A 15,123-nucleotide genomic window follows, 5' to 3' on the forward strand; every position below is an offset into this window, starting at 1 on the left:
TAATCCTACAAAGGTGAGGAACCTGGCACTGAAATAACGTTTGGAGATTTAAAATTCTTATGAAAAATAAATTACCTGTCAGACCAGTAGATGTAAGCTCCGAACACAGCCACTGAAAACATATCCACATTGCTCCCTGACAGCACAATCTCCCGGTTCCCTCCACTCTCAAGGTCAATCCTTTCTATCTTGTCGGTACGAGCATCACACCAATACAATTTATTTTCCTAAAGATTAATTTCAAAGGAAACGTCAACAGGCTTGTCCAAGTATTTAATTAAGAGTTATTAAGATTACATCAAGGTGGAACACCAGCTGGCTTCAATGAAACATAACAAATACTGCACATTTTAAGGAATGCTGGAAGACAGAGGAACCAACCTCATAATCGATGGAAATCCCGTTAGGCCATGCAATCCCCAGGCTCACAAGGACGACCTTCTCAGAGCCATCCAAGTGTGCTCTGCCTATGCAAGGGGTCTGTCCCCACTCTGTCCAAAAAAAATACCTAGAATGTTGCAGAAACCACCAATTAAAATTGCAAACAAAATGCGCTATTACCATTGAATAGATAACTTAAAAACATATGATGCTCATGTCTCTAAATAGTCTTCAGAAATTAAATGTATCATAATACTTTTCTATTGGACACTTAGTTAAGAAATTGTTTTCAAATTATATATATGAAGAAATTCTTAAAATTGTATTCCATTAGTCCATATGCAATTCTGTTCCTTAGAGAATTCAGCTTTGTGTTTGGGAAAAAAATGCAAGTTAAAAAAATAAAAATATCTGGAACAGAAGCTTTTGCATCTAATAAGTAACAAATGCTGTGATAATGCAAGGGATGCCTAATTTTAAAATGTTTTAGATATGAAGTAATGAGAAGTAGTGTGGGAAATGGTAGAGCAATGGGACTTTATTTGAGAAGAAAATATTCCTCAAATTCTGCCAAATGCCTCATGGGAACAACCTGAATCTTACTATCTAATCTCATGTTGCTGTATACTCAGTGCCACAGTTACATCACTAATTTGGGTAAGATGTTTTGTACAACTTCTACATCTGTTGCTTCAGGTATAGCAAAACGAGGCCAAAAATTTTACACAGAGTGCTTCCTTTGTGAACAGTAACCTATGGAACCGCTTCGTGGGGTATCTGTGTGTCTACAAATATAAATGTATGTATGTATATCTGTGTTAAAAGATATTATAAACAGACAAGTTAACATATATTCTGAGGAAGAAATATCTAACAATCGAGGCCTAAAGTATTACTAGTTGCCAAAAGAAAGATTTTCATAGCAAATATTCACAGAGCACTGAAACTTTCTTTAGCAACATGCTGTACATTAATTGAACAGAACACACAAAACCATTCTCCAATGCTTTTATCTGTGTGGAATGAATGTGTTAGTCGGTTTTTAAAGATTACAAAACCTCCTGGGCATTACTAAACAGTTCTGCCCTGTGTCTGGTGACATCATTACACCAATCTGCTGTTAAGGAGCTGTATTTGACTAGATGACTACAGATATGTGAAATAATGAGGGATAATAATACGATAAGGGTGAAAAAAAAAATGAATCCTATAATTTGCTCATCAAATTCAGCTTCTGAAACAATCCACTTTGGCTCTCATTGTAGAGATTTTCTGGCTCCAGGAAAAATAAATCTGTTCTCATAGTTCTTGATGTAAAAACAATACCATTTTTACTAATGACAAAACTCACGAAGTCTAGGAAACTGAACTGCAACGTGAGTTAAATTAAAAATATGTTGAGGATTGCCAAAATAGGCAGTATTAATCAGCTGGATTTTAGCAATCACTGCATAAGTTTAATACTATTTTAACCAGACTATTAACAGCGTCTCTTAACAGAGCTGAAATTGCTTTCAGGCATCTGGTTAGAGGTCAGAGAGTTATTTGAGACTCGCTTAATACAGGATATGAACTAAATGTTGACCACAGGAAAGCAGACATTCAGTACATTCAAACATTCTTTAAACCAACCCATAATTACCAGTTTAAATGAATCTAAAATCCTCCAAAGTAAATCATGAACAGCTGCCAAAAAACATTATACGAATAAATACACCTGATGGGGGACAAAGACACCCTTTCGTAGGGCTACACATTCCTCACTTTTTCCTCAGTGACAATAAATAATGTCACCAACCAGCTGAATGCTGCCTGCTTCCCATCTTGGCAAAACTGGCAGTCTCAACGAGCTCTGATAACTGCTATTTTCTTCTCTATTCTTACAGCTGTCAACTCCAGCTTCCAGACAAATGCAGAAAGGGAAATCAGGGTAAGGGGAGGGAAGAACACCTTTCAAAGTTTTACCTCGAAAAAGGGGAAGAGATTAAACAATAATGTAAAGGGCAAGGAGGCCCTAATCTTTGGGCAGAAAGGCAGCCCTGTACTTCCCTAGCAAAATGCTGCTGTGCTTCTCCTGGAGGAACTGAGTGGAGACATCTCATGTTATCATTTTGTGGCACAATATTATAAAACAGATAAAGCTTTCCTTCCTTTGAAGAAGATACACTGTTTTACCAGATGTATAAAATAGTAATCTGTGCTCATCTAGTTCTCCTTAAGTATCCTAAACAATCCCCATGCCATGGGCAGGGACACCTTCCACTAGGCCAGGTTACTCAGAGCCCCATCCAGCCTGGACTTGAACAACTTCAGGGACAGGGATTCCACAAGAAGTTCTGGAGGTGGAAAGGGGTGGTCAAAGCTACAGGGTAGTCCCTGCCCTCGAAAATCAGCTGGGTGAATACAGATGTCACTTTTGCCAACCCTTACTTTCCAATCCACAACCTTTATCACACATGACTTTCAGCTACCCCGGCCACTCTCCCTGGTTGTTGCACTGGGATGTTACATAATCCTGGAGTTTATAACTCCAAGGTTTATAACTCCAAGGTTTATAATTCCAAGGATTACACTGCTCTATGACTTCATCACAAAGTCCCTCATAAGCTGATGTGGCTACCCTGGCCTTGCTGGCCACTTCAGATTGAAGCATGCTTCCAAGCAATGTCTAACTGTCAGACGAAACGATTCCCTTATAAAACTAAATTATTTTTCAGCGAACTTACAGGACATTATGGATACAGACAGCAAGGCAAAAAGCCCCGTGTACGTTAGGAATAACATGTTACCCTTTCTCTGGGTGTACCGCGATAGAGCGTGGCTGGTCCAGCCCCTGGGAGATCACCACGTAGCGGAAAGAACCGTTCAGCCGCGCCACCTCGATCAGGTTGAAGCCGTGATCAGTCCAGTAAATGTTACCTGGTAAAAAAAAATCCCCTGAAGTCACTGAAGGAGACTATGGGAAATGGATTTGTTGAGAACTCTTAAAGCTTGATGGAAGGCTCACATAGTATGTATTTGTATGCAAACTTTGAGATAAAAAAATGCTGACTTAGTAATGTTATGGAATAGGATGGACATTGTTGAGAGAGAAATGGAACTAGAAACAAGTTTTAAAGGATGGCTTTGCAAATAAGACTGGATACTGTGGAGAAATAGAAATATGAAAGATGCATGGTAGTAGGACCTATGAGGGGTAACTTTAGATGATTCGTTTTAAGGCATTTACAGCTTTGTGTGGCAAAAGCTGATAGGCTAAGAAACGCTTATAATGCATTGTAATTACGAAATAGTTGGTTTCTGATTGTGATGGCGTGAATTATAACACCCGTATTGTCTCACCCCTTCACATGAGACTGAAAATGGAAAAAAAGTTTTTAAAACTCTGTTAGTTGCCCTATCTCTGGGTCAGAAAAGGGCATAATCTGACAAAATACTATATGAAAAGTGTTTAAGTCAGAATTAGAAACTAACTGCTATATTTTCATTTGGATAGATGTTATATTTTAAGTTATAGCCCTATCCAGCCTTTTTATAGCATAAAACTGGCATTGACACTGTCCATCTAAGAAGTACCATCCAATATATGTAAGTGATTTTCAGACATTTATGATATAGGAAATTACAGCTGAAAGGAAAGCAAGTTATTTAACCTCGGGCTGAAGAGGCAAGTGTGTTTTCTCAGAAAGGATGACAAGTCCTGGAGCAGGCCCAGACCTACCTGCTATCCAGTCCACTGCAATGCCTTCAACTCGCCCCAAACCATTGGTGATAATGTCTTCTTTCCAGGTCTGGTCTCGCTTAGCTCTGCTGATCTTGTTGAAACCCATGTCTGTCCAATAGATTGTATCATTCCCTACAAAACACGTGCCAATGATTCTCAGATTAATTTAATTACTTCAGTGCAAGTGTCTGCATTAGCAACTGTAAATATTGCCACTTAGAGATTTAGTAATATGTATTAAATATCAAAGTTATCAGCTTTAATTCCTCATTCTTTTGCCTTTTCTTAATCTTGTTTAAAATAATTCTGTCAGAATTCCAGGTTGTTTAGTACAGCACATGTAACACAGTAGGGCTATTACAGCAGATGGAAGCTACTACCTCTGTTAAAAATCACAATAAATATGCTGTCTTTACCTTTTCCCTAATGGGATAAATGCTTCAAAAACATACCATTCTGTTTGTCACGATTCCAAAATATTTAGGAAACTGAAAAGCTACAGTGTAAAACTGCTAATACAGTCTTTTCCTTCAGTCATCAGACACTGCATTTTAACAGCGTAAGAAAAAAAAATTAACTAGGGAAATAAAAAGTGACATTTGAGAGTGATATGCTGACAAAAGAATAAAAAAATATATTCCATCCACAAGTTAGCTTTTCTTTTAAGTGTCCTGACAAGTTTCCAATAACAGCCTTTTTGTTTGGTGTTTGAAGACATCTCAGCTGTCTTCCCAGTCTTTCTGCTGCAGTGGTTGTCCATTAAGTGGAAAAAAGGGACAACTTTGACCATTTAAAGTCAAAAGTCAGGTGAACAATTTGAAGTGGCTGAAGCACAGACACAAACTCCCCTCCATGGCACAAAATAACCTCAAAAAAGAGGTGGGGCAAACAAAGTGAGAACATCCCTCAAGCAGAATTGTCTCTGTTTTCACTGACAGGGTTCTATAAATTAGCTGCAATCAACATTCTGCTTGCAAAGTAATGAGCTGATGACTTCCTGAGTGAGATGCTTTGCAGAGAGATATTAAATAACACTTGTTCTTTCATTACTTTCTCATACTTTGTAATTCTGTTTTAAATTCCATAAAAATGTGAGTGTATTTATAGAATAATAAATCTCTATATAGAACATTGAAATATTATCTATATAAATAGATATAAATATTTTATAATTACATATATACACATGTATCTATATATATGTATTTGTGTAGATTGATAGATATATTTAGAAAATAAGAGAAATATTTGTGACCAAACAATATTGATATGCTCAAGAATCTTACAGCACCACCAATTAAACAAATGACAATTCTGACTTCAAGTAGTCAAAACAAATATGTGAGGCATACATATTGCTACTTATTTGCTAATTAAAGTTTAGAAGTATCAAAGCACAGGGAGAAGAAAGGTGTATGCATCTTCTAGCTTGTTCATGTCTGCAAAAAACATTCTCATTAGACTTTTAATTATGATATACTGTACTACTAGCACATGTAAATGTATTTTATCCACTTTGCATACTTAAATTACTGAGATAACAGCAAAATTTGGGAATCCTTCCTGATTAGAGTGAAATGAAGGCAACATTCACTAAGTGGAAAACAAAAGAAACCAAGATGAAATCTGAAACTACCTCCACTTGTTTTCCGAATAATATTAGATGTAGGTAGGTTTTAGAAAAGCATTTTTAAAATTCAATATAAGGTACCAAAATGAGAAAAACATCTGTTTTTGAAGCTGAAATGCAGTTGAAAGCTGTAGCTTTTTTATAACACACTATCCCCTTGTGATTTCACTGCTACACACCATTTACATTTATCTTTGCAATGCATTTGTCACAGCCAATTCTATTCATGTTCCCTTTGCTGGAACTTCATCAAGCCAAGTTGGAGAACCTCACTCAATTTCATTCAGCCTCACATTTAATTTTTCCAAAAAGTCAAAAATCTCATTCCTCCAAAATATTAATTTGATATTTGTTAGCTAAGTCCACATAAACCTCTCTAAAGTAGGAGCTAGCATATCTTACTACTATGGTAAAAAAATAATAATAAAAAAAAAATCCCAAATCAAAAAACATGAGATGCAAAATAGCCAATAAAACCCTAGTATTGGTATTTTAAATTTAAAATGTCAAATTTTAGTCTTCTATGTTAGACATGATAGTTTTGTTGAGCTTGCATAATTTAAATTTTAAAAAATAAATCCCTAGAAAACCCAATTGCATTGTTGCAGCATTCTCTGTCACGAACATGTGTAGTCACCACTTCTCTCTCCTTCTGTGTCTTTCCAGGAATAGATTAAATTCTCTGTAACAGAGACTTTCCCATCTCAGATGTGTGCTCAATGGCCCTGGCATTTAAGTGATTTTTATGTCTCTGGAGACCATAACTGAACTATACCTATGATATGAGAAAAGCCCTGAACATCAGCTGCCACTGATTTGAAAACAAAATACACAACTATGAGGGCACTGCAAAATGTTGAGAGAACTTGAAATTTTGCTAGAGAGAGGTACAAGAGCATTAGTGAAGAAGTAGGTCAAAAAAACAAACATCTAATTAATTTAACTTTTAACTGGTAAAAAAAGATTGGTGATATTTGTGAGATGAAGTAGTCCAACAGAGCCAACAGAAATAAGTCTGATTTCAATACCAAGGCAAATATTAACATACACTAAAAAACCCCCCGTTATGATCTCTCAGTGCCGAATGCCTAGGCAGAATCTATGTCAAAATAAAAAACAATGGAGAATGACAAAATAATTGTAAGTTTCAGGAAGGTAATGTCTGTATTTATATAACATAGGTAACTCAGGATTTTTTTCTAGACTGCCAGCTTGTAAGCTCAATGGGTAACAAAACAAGTCTCAAAGGAAGGCTGCCCAAAAAGATGATGGGTTAAAAATACAGAGACACAGGATATTTTTCAGGTCACCACTTGTTCACAGGTTATTTATTTTCCAAAAACTAATCAAAACTTGCTAACACGTTTGAAGATATCCAAACTCCACTGGGCGATGCATCCAATCACTTTTAGAATCTGATCTTTAATTTTTTCCTACCTTCTTTCATATGCACGCAGAACTGAAACCAACTAATTTCATAGGAAGTTTGTGAGCCTGTGTAAATCAAAAACTATTTCTCTATATACAGTGGAAAGACATGTAGTGTACTCCAGGTGGAAATGCCTGCACTTCAGGCTGTCAGAACTCCTTCCTGAAGGAAGAATCTGATCCGGACTTGGCTTGTGCCCTGCAGGAACATGGCTGAGCTGTGCTGGAGGGGGGCACACTGCCCCACTCAGCTGTCCAAGGCACCTGCTAGGTACAGCACCACACAGGACTAAGATAATCCCATGGAAAAAGTGCCATAGCAGGAGCAAGCCTTTTTCCTTGATGAACACGTTCTGTAAAACCACCTACTCAAATTCTCAGTGGTGACTCTGCCAAAAGGGAGCAGCTGCTGCTGCCAGAAAAATCAGCATGTGCACAATATTTCCTATTTACTGTAAATATCAAAGGTAGAGCTTAACTCTGTAACATGATCCATTTCCAATCTCTGTAAATGCAGTTGTAATTGCTTAGAAGGTTTGAAAAGAGGTTATTTCATCTATGAGAAGAATTTACAATTTTAACCATACATACAACAAATTATACATAATATTTACCTGCATGGAAGTCTATGCCCACAGCAAACGAAGCCCCAGATATAGGCATTAAAGCATCCGTTTTATCATTTGGATCAAGAGGGATTCCTTTAATTCCCTCATGAACAGAGTACATGAGAAATGATTCAATACCTAAGGGAAAGATAAAGCAGCCAATGAGAGCAAAGTGGAGACTTTCCAAATAACCAAGATCAGAGGAGCTAACATACATTGGATATAATTTTCCAATAGTGCTCCACAGTTTTTCAGTGACAACTCCAGCTCTTGGAAAAGATATCCATGAGTTATTACAGTGCATTTCTAATTAAATTACATATGTGGTCCTATCAAGAAAAGGGAATCACTGTCCATTTGAAACACCACCTTATAATCAGGTACTTAACAGAAATGGAAATTAAAATTTAAGAAAAAAATGGATTTGAATTATGAGAAAATTTAAAAATATTTTCAGTGCACATCTGCGCTTTTTGAACATATTCAGCAAGAGATAATTTTAAAGAACTTGTGGAAAACAGGACAGTAAATTTTCTTTCAAGGTACAGGATTCATCTCACTTCCGTTATGCACATTTCCCTCAGAGAGAGAGAGAATTATGTAGATTTAGTGATGCATTTTAAATACTTTTGTGTTAATCAAATTTCAAATGCGCCTATTTCTGTTCAGTAGGAATAAATTCTACTGTGTAGAGTTCTTCTTACATAGTAATTCCCAGGAATTACTTAGTCCTAATTAATAGTAATAAATAATACTAAATTTATAAAACTATAAGGAACCTTGACCATAAGGCTGTTTTGCATTACTCAGGCAAAGAGCAGGATTTCGGCTGTAAGTTATGTTCTAACGTCTGCCAACTTAAAAAGATTTAAGGAAAAATTTAGTTTTATTTCATATTAAGAGCAATGCAATAGGATGAGATACCCAATCATTCAGATACTTGTAGCCTAAAATTTAGTTTAAAGATAACCTCTATGACCTTGAACAAATATTTATTAATGATGGCTCATATGGTCTGCTTTTCCATCTACATAAAAATATAATAATCAGAGTTACCACATAAATTTATTTATTTATTGAATAATTTAATGAAAAGGTAAATTTAACTCTGTCCTAACCACAACAGGCATTTCTCTGTTACTGCTTCAATCAAGCATTTTAAGTACAGTTATTTAACTAAAAATGACCAAAGTAAATTTATTTACTCATTGCAATGTTCCCCTAGAACTGAAGTTGTTTAAAATAAATGCTGAAAGCAGTTTTACCTTTGCAGGCCATGCGGTTTTTTTGGAGGTTGTAGCCTACTGTGCACACACAAGTTCTGGTGGTTTCTGATGTTGGCAAACAAAGCTGGGAGCATCCCCCATTGTTTAACTGACAGGAATTGCTCCCTATGACATGACAGGAAAAGAGACAAGAGAAATCAAAACTTGAGCAATGCAACCCTGGCTAAAAACTAAGTGTTGTTATCAACATACTATTAGTATTTTTAATTTTTGTTCAGATTACAAAAAAAAAAAAAAAAAGAGGTACGCATAAAATATTCCATAAATTCATGTACCTTTCCATGCTTCATTTGTGCAGAATTTCAACCCCACGTTTCCCTTCAGAATATAAATAATTGTGTTTTCTGATAAATCTGCCTATTTTAAACTAAAAGCATATGGAAAACCCGAACATTTTAAATTGAGTTAATGATGAAATCTCACTGACATTAGTGTATCTTTATCTAGACCACAAACAAATCATTGATTATATCTTATTCATTCATCAAATGCTATATTAGCCTTGTTATCTTCACAAATGACCCATTTTTTAGTATATTTAAGACATACTCCAAAGTGATCTCACAAATCCATGCTTCTGCCTAATTATTGCAATATTTAAGTAATAGAAGAATATATTTTAAAAAGATTCAGAATAGACATCATACACAGTGAAATAAACACACCTCAGCGATTTGAAGCTTTATGAAGAAAAATTTTAATTCACTAAGATACTCAAGGAATTAATTAATTACAAGTTTTTATTTTTTTCAGATTGGGAGAACCACATGAGAAAAGATTCTGTGTGCTCTAAAAGTTGGTTAAACATAGTGAAAATGTGACTTACCTTGCTGTGCTGCTTTATCATACACTTTCATATGAACAACTCCCGCAGTTTTGTTTCGCAGGACAGTTGGGTTTCTTCCATCTTTTTTATTGCAGGTGCCGATCTGAGCCAAGTTCTGGTCTGCCCACCAAAGCTTTTTATCTGTAAAATTTCCAAGTTTTAGAAATTAGGAGGATCACTATCAAACTGTATATGGTTGAAGCCTAAGGTGGGAAAAAGCTTTTGAGGTTAATTCTGAGATCAATTTTAAGGGAAATTGCCTAAAGAGGTTATAGAGAAAACCTGATGAAATTACATTATTAAGATTCTGCAGACGTGAAAACAGTTGTCACCAGTTTCATTGTTGCTGAGCTGCTGATTTAAGGGTATCTGCATAAAGAAATGACTTATTTTTCACATATACGTGGAAATTCTAGTGCTACCCTAGGAAATAAATTCATTTTCACAAGCAAACAAAATTGCTTGAAATGTTAAACTAAGTATTTTATTAAGAAAAGTTACCATTAATAACTAAGAAATCATGAAAAAACTGAAAAACTGGCACTGCGTCCCAAAATTTCAAAATTAAAATTTTAACAGCTTTGATTTCAGTCTGAAACTTCAGTGAACTAATGGCTGGGGACTGTAGCCAATCTTCCTTTGGCCCCTGTCATGAGCCCTCACTCCCTATGATGAGATGGTTTCAGGTCTCAGAGCTCTTCATTTCAGACAAAAAGGTTATTGCTGTAGAACAACCAAAAGTAAAACCTTGAACTGAAAACCTTTAAACTTCAGGAACACTGCCTTCCCAACAAATATTGTGTATTAACTTAACTTTTAGTTAATTCTCTTTCCAGTTAAAAGAATTTTTGCCTATGCTGTAGTTTTAGTATTTAAATAGCAAGAGCCACATTGCCAGTATTTAAATAAATGAGTCACATTTTAATATTAAAATAATATAGAGCCACAGAGCTGAGTGTTTTGTGATAGAAAGTGCAGATCCAAAAAAAAAAATAGTTTCCACTGTGGCAACTGTAAAAAGTTACAGCACAAAATAAAATATCTAGGAAAAATCTAAACCACTCTCCACAGATATATGATAAGACCGGAATCTGTGGAATGAAAAATACTCTAAATATCAAGATTTGGAGACACTAATAGAATTCTCTGTTTAAATTTTGATAACATTTAAAGAAAATCAATAATTTTATCCATTGATAAGTTAGTCTAGAATTGACTGATTCAAAACCTCATCCTGCAACAATGATCAATTAAGAGCAGCTTGCACCTGAAGACATTTTTATCAGAAAATCCTCAGAACAAGAAGTGCCTGTGCTTGATTTTGATTGTGCCAATGATAACAAAGGCACACGAAAGCTAAAAATGGAAAGGTGACTGTGTGTTATAATCCATATAAGAAATATTGGGAATTGGACTTGTTTTTTATCCTGTTAGATAATTATCCTCAATCCTAAAGGTTGGGTTAACTTTTTCAATTAAATGTTTTTATGTGAAGAATAGATTTTTTTCTTCACATCCTCTATGTGACCACAAATCAGAATAGGCCATTAAATAATTTTGGCAATGACTGGTGTTTTGTGCATGTTAACGTGAACTTACTGTTTTACATATCCAAACCCATCTATAAAAAATTAGCTATTTTGTAAGACTGGGGTACAGGAAGAAAGCAAATTATGGATGGTTTTGGTGTTTTCATCCTTTATTTCAAAGAAGTAATCGAACACTTTTAGGCAATTCTTTAATATTTTGTGCAATACCTCAACTTAGGCTTTAGTTTCAACAACTTCCCATACCTGTCCTTGGTTGACGTCCCCGTCTCCTTAGGAAAAGGAAATCAACAAAAACTCGAAATAACCAATTTGTCACATTATTTTACCAAGAGATGAACACACGGCATGTACTTAATCGAGAAGTTCAGTTACCAGTGATTATCTACACCACAAATATTTTCACTTCTCCCTTTTGGTTGCAGTACAGAGGCAAACCCATTTGTACACGAGCAGCAGCGGAATGTTCCTCCAGGTACCTCTTTTGTTTACTGAGCTACTCAAGGAGATCACATCTGCTTCCATGCACAGTCAAGAGTGTCTGAACAATTTCCATCAGTGGTGTCAGACATCAGAACACGGAGCTGTTCTCCTCTGATGACAAAAGCAGCACTTCACAAACTCATTACTAATCCTAAGGTACTTGGCTGTGACTGCAGAGGTTGAGGAGTCTCCTACATCCCCTACACCATTAAAAAGGACAAATCACAACAGTTCACAAGTGAAGTACCACAGTACTCTTCAAAATGATTCTTTTTGCCTTCCACTTTCATTCTTGTTAACGAGAAACCTGGATAAACCCTTGAATAAAAATGCAACTTACAAAATCTTACTGAACTACTGCTTATTCTTCTCTTACATGGAATGGTACACTATGACTTTTAGAAGGAGACAAGGATAGAGTAGGGGGATTTAAATGCAAAAGGTCATGTAAATCCTGACCTAGTATAGTTAAAAAAAAAAAAAAAGGTAAAAAAAACCCCATAAAATCAAAAAACCTCACCCATCTACAAAAACAAACCAAAATACCGGAACAACACACAAATTCCAAAGTACAGACACCTTGAGGTCAAACGTCTTGTGACTACTTGCCCTAAAACTTGCCAGTTGTGCCCTAAACCCTAAGAAATAAATATTTTAATTATTCAGAAACTACTAGGTGACCAACAAACATCACCACAGTCTCAAACAAATAAAGAAAAAAACCCAATCACATGGCTATTTTTGACCATAATTCTAAGTTAAATTTGGACTATTTCCCTCTGCATTACTGATGTGTGGCAGTAGATAACTCCTCTCTGATGTCTAGTATTCAGGATTAACTAATTATTTCTATATTAATTTTAAAATACAGTAGATGATTTTACAAAAAGTAAAAGCCACTTTAGCATAAAGATGACTTGCTTTCAGGCAAAAGGAAAGAAAAAAATGCTGTTCTGGACCTTTAAACATCAAACTGAAGTGATTTATTTGCTTGATTATGCTAACAAGAATGTTGCTCAGTCACTAATTACAATCTTGTGGCTGAAACTGGGTTATAATATATATTAAAATTGTTGTATTTATCCATTCTGTTGGGTAATTAGCATTAAGCAGAGTAACATATTGGGAAACAGCAACTTCAAATGCCAAAAAATTGCTACCCTAGCTTTGTGGGCAGTCCTTTGGAGATTTCAAGTAGTACTCCGAATGCAAATTTTGATGGGTCATTAGTTTTCATTAATGGTGGTTTGAGTATTTATGGAAGACAACTATGTACTGCACTTAGGACCGGGCACATTGCCTAGATATATTTCATATATTAATGCTAATGTAATGAATGGTGTCACGGCAATTAGAAGACTGATGACTTGGAAAATTAAGGTGTATGTGTTTGAATTCTCCTGATCTAAGCAGCCCCTTTCACTTTGCAAACAGAGCCAGCAAAGTCACAGCTCCCACCATCTGAGCTACTAGGAAAAGCATTCTGATGTTAGTTTTTCAAAGTTTACTTAGGATAAAACAAAAATCAAATAACCTCTATATCATCTAAGGCACGATGAAAGTAAGTGGGAGCATGAATATATTTTGGTAATATTAACCTACATTTTCTGTCTAAAATGAAATACTATAATTGTTACTTTCTGTTTTGATTGCTTGATAATACAGCTTGATGGCTATATTTATATACAGTTTTTGTTCAAAAGACGTTCTTCTAATATCTTCATGCCTATTGAAAAGCTATTATGTATATCTGATTTTGTTGTATTGCTGATTGATTTTTTTTAATACGCATTCCAACAGAAATAGCACTGACACATAAAATCATTCACTACATGGAGTTACTCTATTTTATGCTAAAAAAGACCAAATACACAACAAATTATATCCTCATTATACAATCTACATTATATTCCTATTTTGTAGAGACATGAGCAGAATTTTGTGGTTTTGTGTAAATCGCATTTCTGCGAGGACCTGATACAAAATCTAATCAAATGCCTCCACCAAAACCGCTGACAGAAGCCTTCAGCATCCCTTTCTCCTCAGCTACAGACTTACAGTAACTAATCAATACCTTTCTAGAAACTCTCAGTTTCTCATTCAGAGTCATTTGTCATTCAGGAAACAACCCACAGGTTTGGAAACACGTCAGATATTGCTGTAAGCTCCTTTGCAACTCAGGCTGTGTGAAAAAACGGCTCTGCTCACCAATCCAGAAATACAGCTCTCACACAGAGGTAAATTTCTGACAAGTTTCAGTAACAGTCAAAGAACCCCTTTCACTAAGTAACTTGGAGGCCAGAAATGAGACTTTCTGCAGAACTACAAATACATCTTTATCACTTGATCCCATTTAAAACACTGGCTACCAGAACAACAGCTAAAATCAGATATCGAATGTTAGATTAAACTCAAACCTTAAGACAAAAATAGAAATTATTTTATTATTGTTGAAAAGAATTAAGCTGTACTGTATAAGACATTCAAAAATTCATTCACCTGGAACATGAATATCAGAAGAGGGGATATATTTGATATCAACTTAAAAATGGTGCCAGCAGCACATGGTGAAAATTGTGTAGGGCACAGGGTGCTGTGAATCAGATAAACTTCTAAATGACTAAAAAAACCAGCAGAGGTCTTTGAAGAAAATAAAATGTGCAGTTTACATAGTAACAGAAGAAAATCACTATGTCCAAATGCAAGACAATAACAAGTGGGAGGTACTAGAAAAAGTATTCATGTGGTTTTGACTGATAGATTAATTAAAAATGGCTGATATTGCATACACTGACATCTCACAGAGTGAACAGGGATTTGAAGAAAAAGTGGTAGGAGTAGAAAAGCATGTATGACTTCACAGATTTACAGCTACTTCTTTGCAATACAAAATTGCAACAGCATTTTTTATATATATATATACTTAAAAGCACGGAAAAAAATAGCAATTTTGTACATATTCAAATCCTTTACTTTCAAATGGAATATAATTTTCATCCCATCATGCTCAAAAAGATTATATCATGCTTAAAAAGATTTAGCAAAAGCAGGCACCAAAAGACTAGGAATTTCACTCAGCATATTGAAAGAGAAAGATGACTGACAGTGCTGAGTAGAAAACCAATAAATGAAAGACCCAAAATACGGAAAGATGTGAATTATATATTGTTCCCATTTCCCTCAAGGGTAAACTTGAGTTACCTTGGCACC

The 15,123-nt window shown here is 35.3% G+C and overlaps 1 protein-coding gene across 1 annotated transcript in view; it reads right to left on the bottom strand.

Moving 5' to 3' along the window:
• Nucleotides 1-15,123, bottom strand: part of LRP1B (LDL receptor related protein 1B) — a 474,351-nt gene that overhangs the window by 148,657 nt on the left and 310,571 nt on the right. Inside the window, exons 32-38 of the mRNA XM_066190543.1 lie at nt 9,884-10,024; nt 9,037-9,162; nt 7,778-7,909; nt 4,103-4,237; nt 3,171-3,300; nt 382-508; nt 76-227 (exon numbers count right to left, since the gene is read on the bottom strand). Coding sequence (XP_066046640.1) covers nt 76-227; nt 382-508; nt 3,171-3,300; nt 4,103-4,237; nt 7,778-7,909; nt 9,037-9,162; nt 9,884-10,024 — 943 coding nt within the window. The remainder of the gene's footprint in view (nt 1-75; nt 228-381; nt 509-3,170; nt 3,301-4,102; nt 4,238-7,777; nt 7,910-9,036; nt 9,163-9,883; nt 10,025-15,123) is intronic.

Source organism: Chamaea fasciata, unplaced genomic scaffold (genome assembly GCF_029207755.1).
Source record: "Chamaea fasciata isolate MVZ Bird 193981 ecotype frontalis unplaced genomic scaffold, bChaFas1.0.hap1 SCAF_8, whole genome shotgun sequence".
Classification (NCBI taxonomy): Eukaryota; Metazoa; Chordata; class Aves; order Passeriformes; family Sylviidae; genus Chamaea; species Chamaea fasciata.